Source organism: Rattus rattus, chromosome 2 (genome assembly GCF_011064425.1).
Source record: "Rattus rattus isolate New Zealand chromosome 2, Rrattus_CSIRO_v1, whole genome shotgun sequence".
Classification (NCBI taxonomy): Eukaryota; Metazoa; Chordata; class Mammalia; order Rodentia; family Muridae; genus Rattus; species Rattus rattus.
In genome coordinates, this window is record NC_046155.1 from 87,454,794 (window position 1) to 87,471,036 (window position 16,243).

The following is a 16,243-nucleotide window of genomic DNA, read 5'->3' on the forward strand; positions in this document are numbered from 1 at the left end:
TTATTTAAAGAATGGCTGATCTATCTATCTATCTATCTATCTATCTATCTATCTATCTATCTATCTATCTCAAAAGGGAAATCCCCCTGCCTTAGCCTTCTGGGATTATAAGAATGCACCACAACAGCTGGTTTTGGATTTTTCTTTAGTATAATTAATAAATAACTGAATTTTCTTTGCTCCACTTCGGCCAGTTCTAATGCTAGTGACCTTTAGTATTAGTTTCTTTGAAACCATTTTGCGGGGTACTGTCTGCCATCTCTTTTCAGAATGGAATCAGTGTAAGTTAGAGCTGTCCTTACTGTTAGGGAGTCCCTCTGCTATATTTCTTAGAGTCTTTGTCCCACATCGAAATTGTCTCTCTTGTTAGTATCTTCTCTTGTTTTCATGTAATCTCATGTTAACAGATTCTGTTTACTTTGTTATTGTTGTTGTTTTTGTTTTATGATTATGTTTGTATATGTAGCATGTGTATGTGTGTACATGCATTAGTGTTTGTGTATTCAAGCCAGAATGTGTGTGTCTGAAGGTCAGAGGATGACTTTGGGGTCAGTTCTCTCCTTCCACCTTTACCTGGGATCGGTTCAGGTTGCCGGACCTTCGTGCAAGTGCCTTTATGGGCTGAGCCATGTCACCAGCTGCTGTCAATGGATTCTTAAGATTTCGTTGGCAAAATACAGACATCAGGAAAATGGATTGACATTTAGCACCAAAGCAGATTTCCGTTTGTACCCAACCAAAACCTTTGATTGTTGCTGTGAATGTCCAAAAATTTTTAAGATTTTTATTATTTTTAATTCTGAATGCATGTGGCTGCATGTGGGTTTGTGTACATGAGTGAAGGCATTGGATCCTTGGGCTGGAGATGGGTGGTAGCCACCTGAGGTGGGCACTGGGAAGCACACTGGTACTGGAAGAACAGGAAGTATCCTGGAGCACTGACCATCTCCCAAGCCCCGTAAATGATTTTGGAAGCACACTGAATTTCAGACAGTAGGGGATGATGTTCAATGGTGCTCCGCTTGGTGGCATTGCTGTGTGTAGCTGTCATCTGCAAATTACTGGAGTGTGTTGATGGCTAATCCGGGAGGCCCGTGGCATGCAGACTGCAGGTAGGACACACTTGGTCTCATGCTAAGACTCAGAAAAGTGTCTTGATGCTGTTAGTGGAGAATAAATGTCCTGCTAGGCCTCTTTCTGATCTGAAACATTACAAAGTTACAGTGCAAAGTACACAATTGTGTGTCTGCTGTCTCCATGTCCTCACATATGAACTTAATTACATGTATTATCTGCCGCCCAGGGGGCCTCTTTGTGTTCCAGGACTTGCTCTGCTGGGTGGGGAAGGGGTCACAAAGCACACAGGCAGAGAAGGGCTCTGCTCCCCACCTCATACTCACTTCTGCCTGCCTTCACTGCTGCCTGCCTCTACTGTAGAAATTAGTTCTTTCTCAAACGTTTTTGTGATGGAAATTCCAGTGAAAGAAAGAGAAGCATGGGATGTGTAGATGTCTCTAGAGCAAGTGGAGCAGTTGAAGAAAAATGGAGGGGAGACAGGCCCCCAGAAACAACAGATCTTGTTATTAGCTGTGGGTGCGGTCTACATGTGTTTTTAAAATGGTTATTATTATTATTATTATTATTAGTAGTAGTAGTAGTAGTAGTAGTAGTAGTAGTAGTAGTAGTGTGTAATACGTGTTGGCTTATACACTATGGCATCCTTGTGGAGATCAGAAGATAGCTTTTGGAACTTGGTTTTCTCCTTGCATAGCAAGCACCTTTCCTGCTGAGCCATTTTGCTGGCCCTGTGCAAGTTAATTTAAAGTTATCTGTGTATTAAAGATTCCATTATGAAGCATGTAGTTTCCATCTGTCTGCAGGTATTCAACATATTGTAATGCTGTCTGTTTATATGTTGTGGGATTATAAAAAAATCATGTCAGTAAAAATGTGCTGGTCTCTCAGTGAAATAAAAACCAGGAGTATGAGAAACAACACAGGCCGTCAGTCACACTTCTGTCACCTAAAAGATGCGAGTCATTAGCTCGGAGTAAGCTTTTCTGAATTGATCCTTCTGCCCAAAGTGTGGTGTGCACAGACCTGAACTGTGTATCTGCTGGGAAGCTCAGGTGTACATCAGGGAACAAAGCGAGTGGCTGACGTTGACTTAGTGAGAGACCATGTGCCATACAATAAGGAGAATGGTAGAGGAGGACACTCAGCTTAGACCTTTGGTCTCTATGTGCACACGAACAAATGCTTGTGTACACACACACACACATACACACACACACACACACACACACTCCCTACTTTAGAGGGGAACAGGAGAATATTGTGGGAAAGGGAGAGAATCTGACTACATGAAGTCATTTTTCTTTTAGTAGGAAGGGATTTGCCATGACTGGTTTTTCCTCAATATAGAAACCCTTCTTTCTTCCTAAGTTGTCCTGTGAAGCATCCTCTCTTGCCCACTCTCTAATTTACTCTTACTTGATTGAAGAATCAGGTATGTATTTCAGTCTCATAGTTTTGGGGCAGACATATTATTTTGAAGGAAGGCCAGGAAAATTAAAAGTCATATATGTGTTACTGTGCCATTGTGGGACCTTTGTGCTCCTCTGTTAGGCTGCAGCAGGGCATGGACCACATCATGAAGCCTTGGGCCTTACAGTAATGAAGGGTTGCAGGATTGGGGGAATGGGGCGTTAAATCCCATGTATGTACGCAGAAATACAGGTCATGTGAAGAAAGACCAAAGCACAACCTCTGTTATGAAGAGCCCAGTCATGAAACCCAGAGGTTACAGAAACAATGGACTCAGGAGACAGAGACACTACACAGAAGTCCGCTCTCTTTCAACAATATGGAGCTATAGAAACACTGCCTGCGTGAGGGAGAAGCGATGTGGGCTGTATACAAAGATCAGATGAAGCCTCCAGAAGCCTAAGCTAATGGAATATGATGATTGCACCAGATGCTACTGACAGTTTGGTGTTCCAAGTTTGGTGGAAATTGCACGGAGCAAGCCCTGAGCACAACAACAGTTAGACAGTTACAGGACAGGTCAGGATAAAACTCGCAGTGACCCACGTTAAAGGAAACTCTGAGAAGTAGCTATGGAAACACCAAACTGTGTACAGAAGGGCACAATTCAGGATGGTGCAGAGTTAATTTTGGCTGTCAGTATAACAGGAGGAGACAAGCCTCTGGGGACGTTCCTGAGGGATTACCTGGATTAGGCTAACCAGGGGCTATGCCTGTGAGGGTTTACCTACAGTAGGTTAGCCCCTGGGCATTTCTGAGAGGGATTATCTAAACGAGTTAACTGAAAAGTGATTGTGGGTGGCATCATTCCCTGGACTGGGGACCTGGATTTCCTAAAAATGAGAAAAATGAGCTGAAAAGAGGCATTTATCTGTCTCTGCTTCCTGATTGTGGAGTCACGAGACAGTTCCCTTCCCTGTGGCTTTCCTGCTATAATGGACTGTACTCTGAAGCTATGAGCTAAGTAAGATTCTTGTGTTAGGTGCTTTGTCACAGCAGTGTGTGCACTAATGGAGACAGATGACATATTCACAGTTCCTCACTGGAAACAATGTAAGCTAGAAGATGACATATCTTACACACCGAGAGTAAAATCCTGTTGTCTGAAACCAATGCTCACCCAGCAGATACTTGCTTTAAAAATGAAGTTGAGGGGCTGGAGAGATGGCTTAGCGGTTAAGAGCACTGACTGCTCTTCCAGAGATCCTGAGTTCAATTCCTAACAACTACATGGTGGCTCACAACCATCTGTAATGGGATCTGGGATCTTAACCTAAAGGGCAGGAGGGGGTGTCCATAGAACAAAGAGTGAAAGAGCAGATCTTCAAGAGCTCACTGGTGGGAAGGCAAACTGCCTCAGATTGAAGGAAAAAGCAAGGCCCTCAAAGACGCCTACCTTCAGCTTAAAGACACACAGCCCACTTACAACAGGGGCAAGGTATTCTGGGCTGGCAACAGTGAAGATAGAGTTAGCAGTGAAGTAGATCTCAGAGCCAGTGCACTACCAGGGTAAAGAGAGCTATTTCACAGTCTCAGAGACTAAGTCACCAAGGACTTACTGGTCTTAGCCATTCGTATGCCTCAGAACAGCTAAAAGTCCTGAAGTAAAAGACTGACAGAGCGAAGTAGATGGATCCACTTATAGGGAGTGAGGTAGAAAGAAAAAGTGATGTGTAGACAGCTCACGTCGACCCATCAAGCAGCTTGTCCAATTGACCCTAATGAACATTCCATCCAACAGCACAGAGTCTGCTTTATTCCGAAGAATGGCTCATGAAACAAGCCTCAATAAATCTGAAGGAACCTTGTCAGACAGCACATTCTGGTGACAGCAGCATTGATAGGGACGTCTCCAAATTCCTAAGCATATTTCTATAACTGAAAGGAAAAAAAATTAAAAGATTACAAAGAATTCTGAATGAGGTGCCACTTAAACACAAACACAGTGAGTCAGGATTCGTGGGTGGCTACAAGAGATGCTGTGTCACTAGGAATATTAGAAAAGGAAAGCATCAGGTTAAACCCTCTAAGGAGGGAAGAGAAGCAGAGAAACTGGGCCAGTGGTAGAATGTGTACTTGCTGTGGGCAAGACCCTCTGCCCACAAAGAAAGAGGAAGATAAAAACTACAGGAATTAGTAAAACCCCAAATGGCGTTTGTAAGGTAAATCAAACTGGCAAAGCCTCCAGCCATAAAGAAAAGATCATGTCTGTCTGTCTGTCTGTCTGTATCTGTCTATCTACCTATATACCAACCAGATGTGAACTCTATGTATGAAGCTCTAGGTTTGAGTCCCATTGAAAAAGGAGGGGACGACAAATCAGCATATGGAGTGAAAGAGACACCATTATCACCTTACGTCTTACAAATGTGTAAAGCATTAGGAAATGCTGTAAGGAACTTGACACAGTGAGTTAGTAAGGTAAATACAGTGGTCACCTTCCCAAAGCTCTCAAGAGGCAGTGGGTAGCCCGCCAGATAGAGGGTGTCTGTCAGCCGTCTCTGTCACACGTGCCTTCAACAAAGACAACACCAAGCCCAGACGGACTCACTGGTGGCTTCTACTAAACTTTTAAGGAAGGAATAGTCCTTATATCAAACTTTTCCTGACTATTGAAGAAACAAAAACTCTTTCCTGCTTGTTCTATGAAGCCAGGATTCCTCTGAGACCAAATCTGACAGACAGGAAAAACCACGCTCCATTCTCTCTGCTAAGTGTACATATAAAAATTCCTAACGAAATGTTAGTGAATTGAGTTTTAACAGCAGGCAGTATGCCCAGAAGAGTTTATTTAGGAGTGGAAACGAACCCTCAGAATTCATCATGTCAACATACTGTGTTGTTATAAAAATAAAAAAGTATAGTTGTCTTTTACCCCGCTAGGTCCACACCGCGGTGTCCCAAGATATCTTGGCGGAAACACATCCCAGCCGTACGCTTTCCTACACTCAAACCCTCACATAAAAGAACACACAACACAATAATCTTTGACCCAATTGATAAGATATAATTGCCCACTTAAACATACAAAGCCCGGTACCATTCATCCCTTAAGAACATTGATAACAACCTGTAAATACACAGAGCAGAATCTTAACATCACCTGCCATGGCTTCTCCCCTCTCTCTCTTCTGTCCTGTCTCTCCTCTCTGTCCTAGTCTCTTCCTCCTCCTTCAAACTTCTCTCCCACCCATCCTTTCTTCTCCTCCAATGACAGGCCTCCTTCTATCCTGTACCTGCCCCTCACCTGTACTTTACAAACTCAATGGGGAGAAGGTTCTGGCGAAGTCACCTGATACCTGAGTACGTGACAGGGCAGCTGTCCTTGGGGCAGTGGAATTAGCATCAAAATACAGATAACTCTAGGGCAAACCACAACAATATTGAAAAATGAAAAATTACACCATCATCTCAATAAAGGGAAAAAAATTAAATGTCTATTTTCAATAATTCTCTTTATAAGCAGGATGGTTGAAAATTTTGTTAATTGGATAAAGGGCATTTTTAAATAAAATCCTATAGCTGACAACATAAGTTTTTGAACATAAGTAGGAAGCAGAGTGCCTTGGCCCAAGACCACACAAGTTAGGAACACCCTCTCAGTGCCTGTCACTGCATGTGTGGGAGGTGGGGAGTGCTGGGCAGTGCAGAGGCCAGAGAGCGGCCAGAGAGGAATCTGCAAAGTAGTGTAGAAAAGGCTCCTGAGTGTCCAGAGACTCCGATAACTTCAGAATAGCACAGAGTATGAAATACATAAAAGTTATGGCTGTGTTCTTACTGTGTACCGGTGTTAATGGTTGAAGAGAGAACAGAGGTTGTGATATTTGGGGAGCAGGGGAAGTGGGTCCCACGTGTTCTTCATATCTGACTTTTCCAACTTTTCCCCAGTGTTTATTTACTCTGAGGACAGCAGTAAGATGTATGTACCAGGAAACCTCAACTTTAAGCTCTAGGATTTATGCAAAATAAATAAATACTAACGATGACTTTAGGAAATTACTGCTTTTGGGATTTTTTTTTTTTTTTTTTTAACATACAGAGAGTTAGTGATAATTAATGGCTCTGCCTTTCCTCCCTCCCCCTCTTCCTTCCTTCCTTCCTTCCTTCCTTCCTTCCTTCCTTCCTCTTTTTTCTCCCTCCCTCCCCTCCTCCCTCCCTCCTTTCCCTCCCTCCCTTTCCTTTCTCCTTTCTCTCTTTCTTTCTTTCTTTCTTTCTTTCTTTCTTTCTTTCACTCCTACTTGACACCCCTCTCCTCATACTGATGCATTTCCTGTGTACCAGGTACTGGCCAAGACAATAAGGAGGTCCTGTGGCCTGAGAAGCCTGTGGCCATTTTCAAATTCTAGTCTGAGCAAGCCAAGCCTTTGCTCTTAAGGTCATCTGCCACGAGCACCCCTCCCCCCACTTTTTTGGCCATGGCTATTTTCTTACTCTGCCCCAACTCAGCGAGAGACTCTAGTTCTTAGATCTTTGCCTTGGGCAGGCTCTCTCCGGCCCCTCGATAGGCACTGTTGCAGCACTTCCTGCTTTCTCTTCTTTTACCATCACCTTTAACGTTTCTGGCGTCATCTCCACACTAAACCTTGAGAGTTGGTCAGATGTCCTTTCATAGCAATAGGAGCAATAGGGGTTGGGTCCAGGCCCCGCCCCTCCCCCCAGACACCAGAATCTTCAGGTACATGAAAGTTCCTTTTAAACAGAAACAGAGGATTTGAATATAACCTTTGCATTGTCTCCTGTATATTTGAAAAAGTTCTGTATTATAATGTCTGATAGGACATAAATGCTATGTAAACACTTGTTCTGTGTTGTTTAGTAATAACAGCCACATTAAAGATGAGTATGCTCACCATAGTTACCATTCAGCCCAGGGGTTGGTTCATTTTATTTTGGAGACAGAGTTTCTGGAATTCTCAGAGGCTATGTAGCCAAAGATGGCCCCAGATTCCTGATGTTCCTTCCACCACCACACCCAGCTTGGCAGTTGGCAGAGCCCATGAGCATTGCAGACCAGCTGTGTTTGTATTACAGGTACATTTTCTGAGCTGTGCAGAGGTGGGCTACACATTGTGTGGCACTGTGGCATCTGTCCATTCCTTAGGACAAGTCAGCCTGGACTCCAGGTGGCCCAGTAGCTCCGTATGTGTTGTGGCTCAACGGGGTTACTAATACTGGCCCTTAAACTTTGCTGCCATTCCCTTTCAGGTAACACAGGAAGAAGGGCAGCAGTTAGCGCGGCAGCTCAAGGTCACGTATATGGAGGCGTCGGCAAAGATCAGGATGAATGTAGATCAAGCTTTCCACGAACTCGTCCGAGTTATCAGGTGAGCGGGACATGTGCTAGGCGTGTGCTCTGGCAGGTGGCTCTGTGGCATTTGTAGTGAGGAAGAGGGAACTGTAGGTAGGAATGATTGACCTAGGGGCTGGCACACATTGTGGGTTAAATTTCAGTTAAATACGTGGCGTATGCTAGGCATTTCCCACCCATAAGACTTTGGTTTATCTGAAGTTGAAGAAGAAAGTACATGTAAGGATTTCGAAAATAGTAAATGCTTTGACGGTAGTGATGACAGCCGCTAATCACGTCCCTGTCAGATGCTGAGCAGCATTCTTGCAGCGCTAGTGCATTGGATCCTTACTACAAACCAGAAAGCTGGATGCTTTCTTTACCCTCCCTTTCAGGTGAGAAACGCGCTGTACAGACACCTGAAGTAACTCGTTCAGTCTCTGTGTCTGTTAAGCTCTGGGACTTGAATCCAAATTTCAAATTCCGAATTCCTGCCAAATCCCTGCCAGGCTAGGAGCAACCCAAGCAGCAGAGACTCCAGTTGTCTCGGGTGTTTGCGCCCGGTAAGACACAGGCACACACACCCCAGTCTATAAAGAGGTGTTTCCGGAGATGGCCTAGGCGGCCTCCTTGTGGGCTGTAGTAAGCTGCCTGAGGTGCCGGGTAAGTAAGGTCTGCTGTGCACACTGCACAGAATAAGCTGCTCGTGTTTGGTTTGCGGACCCTTGTGACTGTTTCCTCCTCTTCCCATGTCCTGGCTATCCTTCTAGTGAGGTAGCTTTGACGGGCATGTGGGGTGAGCCCTGGTTCATTGTGTGCCTCGATGAACTGACCCCTGAGTGTAGGCTTCCTTTTGTGGAAGGGAAGAAAGAGGATCTAAGGTTTGGTTTTTGATGAGTTTCAGCTCTGCAGGAAACATTGTGGAAGTAGACGGGATGGCGGTGACGGTGTTTAAGTAGTGAGAATGAACTGGGTACCACTGAACTGTAACAGGGTTGACGGGGCGGGGGGCTTTGCTTCCCACCCCTGCTCCAGCCCATTTCCATTTCAGTGCTTAACCAATGAGGTGGTTCCTTTGCAAAAATTACTGCCTTAATCAACTATCCATATTTCCCCTTGACTCTCAAGAATCCCAGATTCTCACCTGTCAATTAGCCAGATGTGAAGATTTTTTATTTTTAAACACTACTAAAGCTTAAGCCCTCATGACAATTGCGAAGGGGTGGGTTTTTATTATTCACATGTAAAAAAGTCAGAAACCAACTAACTTGTCTAGTACTGACTTTTTGTTTAACTAAGTGGCCGAGAAGAGGGATAATTGTGGGCATCTGTAAGAGGTAGCTTCCCATTGTCCCTGGTGATGCCTGCTGATTGCTAAGCATGTCTTTTGAGTCCAGGAATTTCAACTCAGAGACTATGCAGGCATTGATCAGGCTTGAGAAGGAAAGCAGTTGCATGTCTCTTTCTTCTTGTGAGGGCCTCACACATGCTCGGCAGACCACCCCACCCCTGACCTTCTCCCTGCTCCTCTGAGCACTTGCTGCTTCTTTTCCTGCCAAGACTTTCCTCTCATCCCCTGGTGTGGGTTGCAACTCCTTCGGGGATAAATGACCCTTTCACAGTGGTCGCCAGAGATCATCAGAAAACACAGAAATTTATATTATGATTCATAACAGTAGCAAAACTACAGCTATGAAGTAATTATATGGTTGGGGCCACCACCACATGAGAAACTGTATTAAATATGTGGTTCTCAATCTTCCTAATGCTATGACCCTTTAATACAGTTCCTCATGGTGTGCTCGTAGCAGGGAAATAAAAAAGATGGCATTATCCCACACTACCTCTGGCTACGCTCTGATCCCATCAGCGGTCTCTCCGCCTCCATGGCCAGCCCCAGCAGCAACCACCCATCTTGCTAAGTTCCCATGGCAGGTCGATGCCACGCCAGCCCCATACAACGATCTCCCATCTCTAAGTTAGCTGTCACCAGTCCCTGTAACCCAGCAAAATCAAAACTCTAGAGTCTTGTAATTTATCAGATTTTAACAGTAAATTCTCACCCTACAAAACGTCCACACAATGAATTCAGAGTCAATTGATATTGATATAAACTGCCCACCTAGAAAAGACAAATTGTCCTGTAATTATCCACTCCTTATAAGATATTCACAGGTACCTGTGGCTATTTAAAGCCATGTGGAATCTGGAATGTCTTTCTCTTCCTCCATTTTCCTTCCTCCCTCCCTCCATCTCTCCTATCTCTCCCATCTCTCAAAACTCTCAGCCCGCCCTCCTTTTCTACCGTCCAATCACAGGCTCTAGCTCTAGCCTCCTTTTCTACTGTCCAATCACAGGCTCTAGCTTTGTCTTTCACCTGCCCTCCCCTGCTTGCAGACAGCAATCTACAGTGCTGACCCCTAGCCAAAAACATTATTTCATTGACACTTCATAAGATTGGTTATGACCCACACATTGAGAACCATGGTATTAAAGGGTTGCAGAATTAGGAAGGCTAGGAACCACTGTTCTAGTGGAACACTGAGAAGTGTATGCATTTCAACGCAGCGAGTCCAGAAATAACCTGCATTTGTACTGGGAGGCTACTAATGGTGATACTATTCAGATTTCTCTGTCTTACAGGAAGTTTCAAGAACAAGAATGTCCTCCTTCACCAGAACCAACCCGGAAAGAAAAAGACAAGAAAGGCTGCCATTGTGTCATTTTCTAAAGAGTCCCTTAAGGTTTAGCTAACAACTGCCAGGGAAGCCCTCATCTCTGCTACCGTTTACATCATCCGGTACCTTTGTAGCCTTAGACCGATGATCACCGTGTTAGCCTTACACCAAGAAGCTGGCTAATCCTTTATGTGAAGCTAATGTAACGGTCTTTCCCAGACTTGTGTACAGGAAACACTAAGGCTGCCTCAGACTCCTTTAGAACACGTCTACACACACGATGCAGTCTGTAAGGGCTTTTAGTAGAGGTGAAGCAGGTTTGGAGTTCGAGCTGTTTGCTAGGCTGAAGTCATAGGTTGTGAAGTAATTTTTAACTTCTGGAATCATGTTGCCTACTGTTACTCTAAATAGAAATATAGGAAAGGTTTTTTTTTTTTTTAAATGTGAATTTTTGCCTATCTTTAAAACTTTGGATGTCAACTTTCATTAACCTTAAATACACTGAATGGAATCTACAGAAGTGAGACATCTCAGACCTTTCCTGATGCTACGGCTTTTGTTTTTCCAGTGGCCAGAATACCAAAATGCCTGTTGTATTTATGGATTAAAAACTGCTGATTGAGCTATTGTTATTCTGCCTCCTTCAATATGACAGTATTCTCTGTGGCCAAGTGTTTGGACTGGTTCTGCACTTAGATGTTTCAGTGAACTTGATTTCTTTCCACAGTCGTGGTAAGGGTAAGAGTGAATGGTTCTTGTCTGTCTTCCTTTTCAAATATTCCTGGGTAAAGGATTAAAAAAGAAAACCCACACAAGCTAAAGCTGTTTTTGTTTGATGTAATATAAAATATGGAATTGATCTTCCCAAAGTCAGAGATGATTAATATTTTTGCTATATACTTTTATATGTTATTTTCTTATCAAACTAGTTAATAAGTATTTTTATATGTTTGTAAGCGAATATGCTTTCGCAACACACCTTGTGTATATGTAAAGATGAGTATTTAAGTCTCATTGTTCACTGCTAGCTGACAAAGAGAATGTGGAAGCCATGGTGACCATGGCTTTTGCTTGCTGGCTTGGTCCTTTTTCCATCCACTGGTGGCCAGTAATCAGAAACCCTTCCCAACAGAACGCAACAGGACGAGACTGTGAAGTCATGTTCAATGTCCCCGCTAGATATTGACTGCTATAGCAAGTATTACATGTAAAACCTCTACTTGACAATTAGTTTAACTGTGGATGGCTTCTGGTTTTGTTTTTAACTCTGTGGATTGTGTTTAAGCAATTCAAAGTGTTTTCCTGGTTTTGAGACTCTCAGTGGTATTGCACAGTGCTCACTTTACTGAATGTGTACAACAGCCCCATGACGTTTATAAAGTGGACCCTTGTATAGCTTCAGGTGCTAGAATTAAAGTTGATCTGTTATCACCAGACGACGCTTGATGGCTCCTTTTTCATGCCAGGGCTCCGGTGAGGCGTATAGACCTGGCAGGAGTAGTCTGTGCCTTTTCTTCACCATGTCTTAGGGAGTTCTACAGGTGATCTTACTGTTCCACTGCTTTCCTGAGGTCAGTGAGTTGTAACTTTTTCTCTAAAGCGTTCTTAACAGATTAGCCCCAGCTGTAGAGGAGAGAGGGAGTTGGATATACTCACATAGACCCCAGAAGACGAATCCTAAATGTCTTTGGCAAAGAGGACCATGTATTTATTTAGATACAAAAAGAAAAATCACTTAATTTTATTGTGTTTCAGAATGTTTCCATTAATACAGAATTATTGTTCAGGTTTCTGGTAAAATTACTGCCCAGGAAGCTAATGGGTATATCTTTGGCTCTGATGCCTCTCAAGAACCATTGTATATCCTTGTGGGAGGGGTTCCTGCTTATCACCTGTGCTTCTAGATACCAAGAGCCGGCCTGCAATAGCCAGTTCCTGGGGGTTCCCGCAGATTTTGTTTCTCCTTGTTTCCATTCTGAACTTGGCATTGTATGTTTTTGTGGCTACATTTTCAACTTCTTCAGGCTTGCTTCTGCCCGTTTTTTTGGTCTCCTGTTAATCCTGTCCAGTGGGTTATTTCAGACTGTGTTTTGTTTTCTAAGGTTTTTTAATTTCGTTTTTAAAAGGTCTCACTAAGTAGCCCAGGTTGATTTAAAACTTACTGTGTGGTTCAAGCGGACCGGACCTTGAGTCCTAGAGTTTCCTATTTGAGTTTGAGTGTTGGAGTTGTAAGGTGTGTCTCCTACTTCTTGCTGTTTTTGATCCTCTTTCCCTGTCCCCTCACCTTTCTTCCCTTCCCTTCCTCCTTTCTTTCTTCCTCCTCTCTCTTGAGTTATGGTTAGTTCAGGCTGGCTTGGAATTCACCGTGTATACCAGCCTGGCCTTGAGTTACAGCAGTCCTCCCATGTGCTGGAGGTGCAGGTGTGTGCACCCCTCCCCCCGTGTGTGTGCATCTCCATTCTCACTCCTTATTCAGTTCATGCATGCCTCTTCCCAGCCCTTCTCTCTCTCAGAGAGCGGAGCCCTGATGCCACGGTCACAACTTCTCATTGTGCAACTTAGTGTAGCAAGGTGTATTTTGATTCCACATCTCTGTAGTTTGTATTTGTTTCTGTTGTGTGATTTTTATTTATTTATGATCCTGACTTTCTATATATTTAAATTTTGCTTGGATGATAGAAATTGCATATTTTATGTTGTTGGGTGTCTGGACCTCGCTTTTTCATCTGAAGGTGTTTGGCTTTCTTCTGGGAACCAGTTTGTATATATGCTGTTCAGTTTGAACCTCTGGGTCTTCCTTGACAACTGAATGCAATCTGAAGCAGCTTTTCTTCTAGGGATAGATTAGTCTGCTATTGAATGTCCTGAGTGAGGTCAGCACTGTCTGTCTAGCATGGCTTGTGGGGTACAAACAGTCCCCAGTCCCTGAGAAGTAAGCTTAGCTCAGCTCATGGTTCGTTCCCTGACCAAAGTTCACTTCATCTAAACATACATTTAATATTTGGTAAAGACTCTCTACCCTGTGCGTGGTTCCCAAATCCTTCTTTCCCTCCACCCCCACAGTCCTTTTGAAACATTTCAGAACATTCTACAGCAACTTCAAGCTGCTTCAAAGGTTCCTTGCGCCCTGGTCATTTCGGTTCAAGGAAACATCTGTGCCCTGCCTGGGATCTCCCGGACCTTCCTCTGTAACCAGGAATATTGCTTTAGGCTGAAAGCCAGGCAGCATTAAGACTCACTCTGGGTTCACTGTCCACGAGCCATTGTTTATACATTGGTCTCTCACACACCTTCCTTTTTGAGGTAGGACCTGATCTTGTCCAGGCTGTCCTTAGTCTTCTCGCTTCAGGTTCTCCTCCTGGTTCAGCCTCCTGAGTAACCAGGACCTGGGATTATGAATAGTACCCACCCACCATAGTTCAGTTTCTAATTGGCCCAGGCAGGAGGATGAACCCACCTTGTTGAGGCAGGGACTCATTTCTGCCTCTGTGTGTTTTAAGAGCTTCTGGGCTGTTCTGCCTCCACTTCCCTTCCCACTGTAGGGGCGCTGGGGGTTCCAGACGTACATAAGTACCGCTGGCTTTTTATTTGGGTTCCAGAGATTGAACTCTGAGGTTCAGACTCAGTCCTTCACGCTCGCAAAGGTAGAGATTTTTCCTTTGGAACCAGCTTCCTGGTCCCAGGAAGCCCAGGCCAGGGATGACAAGAAGCTCTGTGTGGCAAGTGAGGGGCAGCGGCTGTCAGACTTCCGCAGGTTTGTTTGATTGTGGACACTGGGTAGGAGCTGCAGTGTGATTGGCAGATGAGGAAATGCAGGCTGAGTGCGGGCTGTTTGGGGAAGTTCTTTGGCAAAAAGCTGGGTGATGGGCAGAAGTTTTGCTTTAGTGGGTTAAGCCGTAAGGATAGTGAGAGCAAGTCAGTCAAGGTAGGTAGTAATGCAACCTAGGGTTAGTTGTTAAATTGGGATACTTGGTTAGAAGAGAGTTAGAGGTCTACAGTTTGGCTGTATAGGGTGGAGCAGGCCTGGAATTCTCACACTCAGGAGGCTGGGGCATGGGAATCATGATATCACAAGTTCAAGGCCACAGTGGTTTACATAGCAGGCCTTGGGGGAGGGAGGCGTTCTATGGCTGAGAGTGGTCATTCAGTGTTTCTCCAAGCTGCTTAAGCCCATTTTAAAACATCTTAGTCCCCAGTGCTGTGGACCAACATACTTATGCGAAGTGCAGTGAAAAGAAAATTAACTAGGAAAGCAGTCAACCCTGCTGGATATCATTGCAACGTCAAGTTACTATAAAGGCTTCTTAGTAGGAGCTTCTGTGGATGTGACTGAAGTGCAGGGCCTGCTTCAGGCAGCTCGGTGTCCCGCACAAGCAGCAGGAAATGCAGGGTTTACAGGTGACCCTTCCGCCATCCTAGCTAGGTTGGTTCTTCCGGCTTAGGATCACTCAGCAGGATGTGTAGGTCAGAGGACAACTTGCTTGTGTGCCTTGCTTCTCTCCTGCCATATGGATCCTGGGGACTGTAGTCAGGTCATCAGGCTCGGCGCTGAGTGCCTTTACCCACGGAGCCATCTCACCAGCCCCCACCCTTCTCATAATGCTTAAAAATTACTTTCGGTAAAGGAGAACTGTCTAAGCGTGTAATGACTTAAAATATGAGCGTGTTACTAATCAGTATGCTGGAGAGGGGTATTTTGAGCACCGTGAGATGTTAATGAATGCCATCTTATGTGAAGACACCATGCATGTTAAGTGAAAACAGCCCGAGATAGCATTGCGCTCTGATGATAACTGTTAAAATTATGCATGTAAATTTTATTTGTCGAGACATTTTCAGTTACGGATGACCCAAAATGCAGCTCTCGTCAGTACAAAGGTGCACACTTAGAGGTTTTCGAAGCAGTGAGGGGAAGGTGGTATAGCGCTGGTTGTTGGGAGAACTGCTCTCTGCTTGAGCACTGGATAAACTCTGAAGGTGAGAGGAAGGGATCAGTCCCAACACCAGAACAGCAGGAGCCCCCCGGGCCACCATTACTGTCTTCACCCTTCTGTCCCCAGATGCGTACATCACCTCTGAGCCCATAGGGGATCGAAAGCAGGCACCGTCGTTTAAATGTGACATTTTAATATAGATATTTTGCTTTTCATTTTTCACAGGATCTAAATCGGAGAATTAGCCGTGTGCTAATTAACACGTAGCTATTTATAATTTGTTACCGCATTTCAATCACTTTTCAAAGGGGATTTATTTCCATTCTGTCTACTCTGGGCAATGTGAACAAGAAGAATGGAGATGTTGAAATCCACAGTGCCAAACAGCAACATGGTGGAAATGGCTGTCTTCCTTGACTCGGAGTTTTAAATAGGAATTAAACATTTATGCTTTAATCTTGTTTGGATAATAGTATGCATTTTTTTAGGGTATAAATATTTTACTTCTTCATAGTTTAACCCCAGGAAACAGGATTTCTAAAGCAAGACTTTGAAAACTCCAGGTCAGACTGCCGCAAAAGTAGCTCTTTGAGGTTTCTGACTTTAACAAGATTTGCCGGCCCGGGATAGTTTCCACCATGTGTGATCCAAGATTTTGGTTTTAGTTTTACTGTCTGAAACATGGAGGCTTAATGAAAACAGCACAGAGGTAATTTGACAGAGAGAATGTTTACGCGTTGACTCAATGGATGGGTTGTGATGGGTTTCCAGAGTGCCGAAGGCATGCAAGGAAGTGT

At 44.2% G+C, this 16,243-nt stretch overlaps 1 protein-coding gene across 1 annotated transcript in view; it reads left to right on the forward strand.

Annotated features, from left to right (window-relative positions):
* The window catches only part of Rras2 (RAS related 2), a 67,659-nt gene extending 55,711 nt beyond the window's left edge, over nt 1–11,948 (forward strand). Inside the window, exons 5-6 of the mRNA XM_032892850.1 lie at nt 7,753–7,871; nt 10,478–11,948. Of these exons, the coding sequence (XP_032748741.1) occupies nt 7,753–7,871; nt 10,478–10,565 (207 nt within the window). The 3' untranslated portion in view covers nt 10,566–11,948. The remainder of the gene's footprint in view (nt 1–7,752; nt 7,872–10,477) is intronic.
* Nucleotides 11,949–16,243: the final 4,295 nt, after the last annotated feature.